This window comes from Impatiens glandulifera, chromosome 7 (assembly GCF_907164915.1).
Source record: "Impatiens glandulifera chromosome 7, dImpGla2.1, whole genome shotgun sequence".
NCBI classification, from domain to species: domain Eukaryota; kingdom Viridiplantae; phylum Streptophyta; class Magnoliopsida; order Ericales; family Balsaminaceae; genus Impatiens; species Impatiens glandulifera.
In genome coordinates this window covers 8,363,875-8,369,386 of record NC_061868.1, presented here as the reverse complement: position 1 = coordinate 8,369,386, position 5,512 = coordinate 8,363,875, and the positions used below count along the sequence as shown (strand labels likewise).

The 5,512-nt window shown below is 27.3% G+C and overlaps 1 protein-coding gene across 1 annotated transcript; it reads left to right on the top strand.

The window, feature by feature from the left end:
• Window positions 1-2,743: 2,743 nt before the first annotated feature.
• On the top strand, window positions 2,744-4,515 carry LOC124946272 (F-box protein At5g03100-like). The gene is made up of 3 exons (XM_047486837.1): window positions 2,744-3,793; window positions 3,870-4,055; window positions 4,147-4,515. The coding sequence occupies exons 1-3, from the start codon at window positions 2,744-2,746 to the stop codon at window positions 4,513-4,515; spliced, it is 1,605 nt and encodes a 534-aa protein (XP_047342793.1).
• The last annotated feature ends 997 nt before the right edge of the window (window positions 4,516-5,512 follow it).

Genomic DNA, 5,512 nt, shown 5'->3' with positions numbered 1-5,512 from the left:
ATATTTATAGTGTTTATAATTATAAGTTTATTTGAATAACTTTACTAATCCATTTGTTATTTTTTATACTTATATATATTTTTATTCAGGATTATTGTCAGTGTAAAAAGTTTGATTTGTACATTTGTTGCCAGGTATTTTTGCTCATTATTTTGTTAAATTTTTTATGGTTGTTCATATGTTTATAAGTTTTCTTTTTCTCTGTTTATGAGTCTAGTTTTCATAATATATATTTTTTCTTTATAAATGATTCAGGTGTAAAAATTAGAATTTATGATCATAAAAACATGAATTCTTGTATTCTATCACTAGTTATGAGGCTCTGATATGGTCATATTGTTTTTAATTTCTTAGTTTTTCAACTAACTTTGTTTATTTGGGTGATTAATTTCTTAAAATGAGAAAAGGCCAGAAGGTAAAACTTCAAATTTGTATAAATAATAGTTCCTCTCTAAATAGTGATGTATGTGAAGGCATAAATATCATATATATTTCACTTTTCTTATTGTATTACTACAAACACGTTTAATATTAGATAATTTTATCGAGATTGCAATATTTATTTTTCTCTAGACACTTCATACCATATAATATAGATAATTTTATATTTATAGTGTTTATAATTTTATTTGAATAACTTTACAAATCAATTTGTTATTTTTTATACTTAAATATATTTATATTCAGGATTCTCACCAGTGTAACGAGATTCATATGCATTTAAAAATTTGTACACATGTTGCCAAGTATTTTTGCTCATTATTTTATTGATTGTTTTATGTTTGTTCATATGTTTATAAGTTTTCTTTTTCTCCGTTTTAAGTCTAGTGTTCAGAATTTTTTTTTCTTTATGAATAATTCAGGTGTAAAAACTATAATATATGATCATTAAAACATGGATTATTGTATTCTATCACTAGTTATGAGGCTCTAATATGATCATATTGTTTTTAATTTGTTATTTTCAACTAACTTTGTTTAATTGGGTGATTTCTTAAAAAGAGAAAAAAAGTCCAGAAGGTAAAACTTGAAATTTGCATAGTTCCTCTCTAAATAGTGAGGCAGTTTTTTCCTCAATGTGAAGGCATTAAATATATATATATATCAATTTCCTTATTGTATTACTGCAAACATATTTACTATAATAATTTTATCAAGATTGCAATATTTATTTTTCTCTAGACATTCATACCATATAATATAGATAATTTTATCAAGATTGTAATATTTATTTTTATCTAGACACTTCGTATCATATAATATAGATATTATATATCTTAAAATTTAATATATTTCTATTTACCCACCAGCTAGCAATTTTAAAACATGCCCATAGATTTATGTAAGTGCACGTGTCCTTTTACAATTTTGTAAGATAGATCGATACGTGTGACCGATAGCTCCAAGATCAAACTATTTTTCTATTGATTCAAATTGCTGAAATTTTATGTAATCCTATATTAGATATACTATTGAAACTCATAAATAATGTGACGCCATGCGTTAAGTAAACAAAAATGTGGATACAAAGAAGATGACTTTTGTTTTTGAATGACGCAATAATATATAATCTTATAATAGATTCACTATTTAAACTCATAAATAATGTGACACAATGCAGGTAGAAAATAAGAAGGTCGAATTAAAGAAAATTAATTTTGATTTGAAATGATGCAATAAAATATTATATAAATAAATTGAATGAAAAATAAATTAGTGAAACCATTATTTTTATAACCGATTAAGAAATAACATTTCATACAATATAACCATACATTTATGCAAGTGTATCTATCTTTTTATAATAGTGTAAGATATATATGTGTGACGGTAGCTATAAGACCAAGTCATTTTTTTGGGTCACGTTAAATGTTAAAAAATTTGTAATTTTATATTTGATTCACTATTCAAACTCATAAATAATATGACGCCACTCATATAAAATAAGGTGGAATTAAAGAAGATATATTTTGTTTTGAAATGATGCATGAACAAATATTTATATAAATAGATTAAAAATGATCAATTAGTAAAAATCATTAGTTCATAACTAATTAAGAACGAGTAGGCATACAATATACCACCAATATTAATATTATTCAAGTTCACATTTAGGTAAAAGATTTTTGTGTGGGCTCAAAAGTATAAAAGATTTATGTAATCTTAATACAAGACCAAGACATTTTTGTGTTAGTTGAAAGTGTAAAAGATTTATGTAATCTTATATTAGATTCACTACTCAAACTCATAAATAATATAATGACGCCATTCATATTGAAAAATATTTATATAAATAGATCGAAAGAAAACCCATTAGTAAAAGTCATTAGTGGTGAATCTATTCAGAACGAGTAGACTATACAATCTTTCAAACAGGTATATAGACTGTCTAATCTTTCTTTATTTCGTTTCTAATCTTGAAAATTTTTCATTTTTCCCTTCCACACATGCAAAGGATAATACTTGATAAAATAATACTCAAAAGGACATAATAGTGAAGGTTCTAGATCCAAGATTTCTTCATCATTATTGTGTTCTTTTAGCTTAGTTATTTGCATGATTAGTCATCCTATGGTTTTTATAGTCAATCATGTTCAATTACAAGTATGTTTTAGATAATAATTATTTGAGATGTCTTAACAATCTTTTAGAATGTTTATAAATAAGCCTTTTATGAGTTAATTACCTAATTCATACTTGTAATTTCCATTTTTATAGTTAGTTGAAGCACTACTTTCTCAAGATGGTGAGAAACAAACAACCAACCAATGAAGATGGCAAAAGTGGAGAAACATCAAAACAAATTGCACGAGAAGGGGTTGACTACATAAGTCACATGCCGAGGGAAGTTATGCATCACATACTCTTATTTTTGCCTTTTGAGTATTGGATAATTTTGGGCATGGTTTCAAAACAATGGCAATATCTTATGTATGAAACTCCAACTTTTATTCTCGATGAGAATGAAATTGTTTCAAAAATGACAAGACAAATTCGCGGTGTATTACATGAAGAGCAACCTCGAAGTGAATGGCTTGATGAGGGCAAACAAAGATTTGCAGAGTTTGTGAACCGCATTTTAATATATCACTCTGGTTGTCTCATAACCTTTACACGATTATCGCTTCAATATGAACCTAGAACAATATATTCCTTAAATGTTAACAATTGGGTTCACTTTTTGATGACAAGAGACATAGAGAAGCTTGAGTTGAAATTCTCATCAACACCAATCTTGTACTATGAACTAGAAGGTTTGGCAGTGAGGCGCACAAGAACAGCACAGACTTTTCAACTTCCTCGTCACCCTTTTGAGCCCAAATTTACAAGTTTCTTTTTGAACTTCTGCAAACTTGAAGCATCTAGATTTGGCTCTTTTATGAACTTAAAAGTTCTATATTTGACAGATGTGAAGATTCTAGACCGTTCTATTGGACAATTTGTTTCAAAATGTCCAGTCCTCGAAGATTTATACTTGGAGAGATGCTCTGTAACCGAGAGATTTTTCGTTTGTAAACAAGATCTGAAAATCAAACATTTGATCTTGCTCAATTGTATGACAGAATATTGGCAAATGTTTGCGATTGACATAACTGTTCCACATTTGATGAACCTGGTGATCATAGGAAGATATCTCATGAATTCAACCATAAGAAATGCAACCAATCTGGAAGACTGCTCAATCGACATCAATCAAGGGTTTTCAGATAATGAACAGGGAAACTTTCTAGCTATGATTATGATAAATTTAAGAAGTTGCAAGACTCTAGCTTTAAGTAGCTGGTGCATTCAGGTGAGTTTATAAGTTCATATTTTACTCTAACCATCATTATTTTGTTTATTAATGTTTCCTTGTTTTGTTGATAAAGGTTCTTCCAACGTTAGATATTGGATTAAGTCAACAACTGCACGGTTCATTTACGAATTTGACAAACTTAAGGTTAACTGTCGGTTATGTGAAACAAGAACTACCTGGAATAGTCCTGTTATTGCAAAGTTGTCCTTGTCTTGAGAAATTGATGTTGGACATTTATACAGCCAAAGACATCGATTGGGTATTCGCCTATCAGAATTCATAAGGCTTTTTAATTTTTCTTATTTTTACTCTAGAACTTCTAACAATCTGAATTTTCTATGATTATTCAGCTGATGATTGTTAATGACATGTTTGAGGGATATGAACCGGAAGTTTTTCATTTCGAAGAGGATAACTATCTTGAGAATCAGACTCGAGATATCCTTTGTCTGCAAAGAAGCCTCAAGGTTCTTCAAATTTACGGGTTCATGGGACGAAACCAGGAGATACATCTAGTAGAGTTCCTACTCCGTAATGCACTAGTGTTGGAGAATCTAGTCATATACAATGATTTTCCAGATGAATGTGGAACTCGAGAATCAGCCCCGAGTCTTCGTGAGTTGGACCAGCGACGCACGTTGCAAGCACTGCTGGATTTACCGAGGGCATCTTCTGTTGTTCAAGTTTCTGTGGAAAAAATCAGAGTTTTCGATGAGTAGTGAAAGAGTTATGTTTGCTTTCTTATGAATGAATGTTAGTGTTATGTTTTTAATTTTAAATTTAAAGACTAAGTCATAGCCTCATAGATCTTACCTTGCTATGATGCATAATTTGTTTATCATAAACTTATAATTAATTGCTTGTTTGGTTAGATATTACAATGTTTATTTATTTTTATGATTTTATTTTTAATTATGTTTGAGATAGATATATAGATCTTTTACCTTAAAATTGATATGTATATAGTATTATTACTCACAATTTTGCACATATATAACACAAATTAGTTATACATTTCAGAAAAATTCCACACTTATCCCCCATCACTCTAATGTAGGGCATTTTTAATATAATGGAACTACCTATGACTTTAATTTCATAAATCTATTAATGATTAGAGTAAATGTTTTTATCAAGTTTGTCATCTTTATCAACTTTCACATTATGCATAACAAACATATATACCAAACTTTAAGTAAGAAATGTTAGACATATATAAATTTCACTCAGCTCATCTTCAATCAGTTCTCAAAATTGCTCCCAAGCTGAATTTCTCCTCTCAAACCGTTCTTATACTTTTTTTTTTAATTATAAATTGGTCTTTTGAGTATTAATACGTGTTAGTTTTATATGAGTAATGATAGAAGAGTAAAAAATTTGTAACTAATGAGAATAAGAAAACTAGAATCACCATTTGATTAGACTTGATCACTAAATATAATTCAAAATATTTATTTTTTTTTATCTCTAATAATAATTTATCACACTTTATAATTTCTCTTCATTAATATTTTTCTTTTTATCTATTAATTTATTAATAAGTTCTTTAATTTATTTATATATTTTTAAAATAATAATAAAGAGAATAAATAAATCAAATAACAAAATATATAAATATAAAATTTTAAAATAATATATATTATATTTTTCAAAATAATAAAATAAAGAATGAATCAATTATATAATAAAATATATATTATATTTGATAAATATATA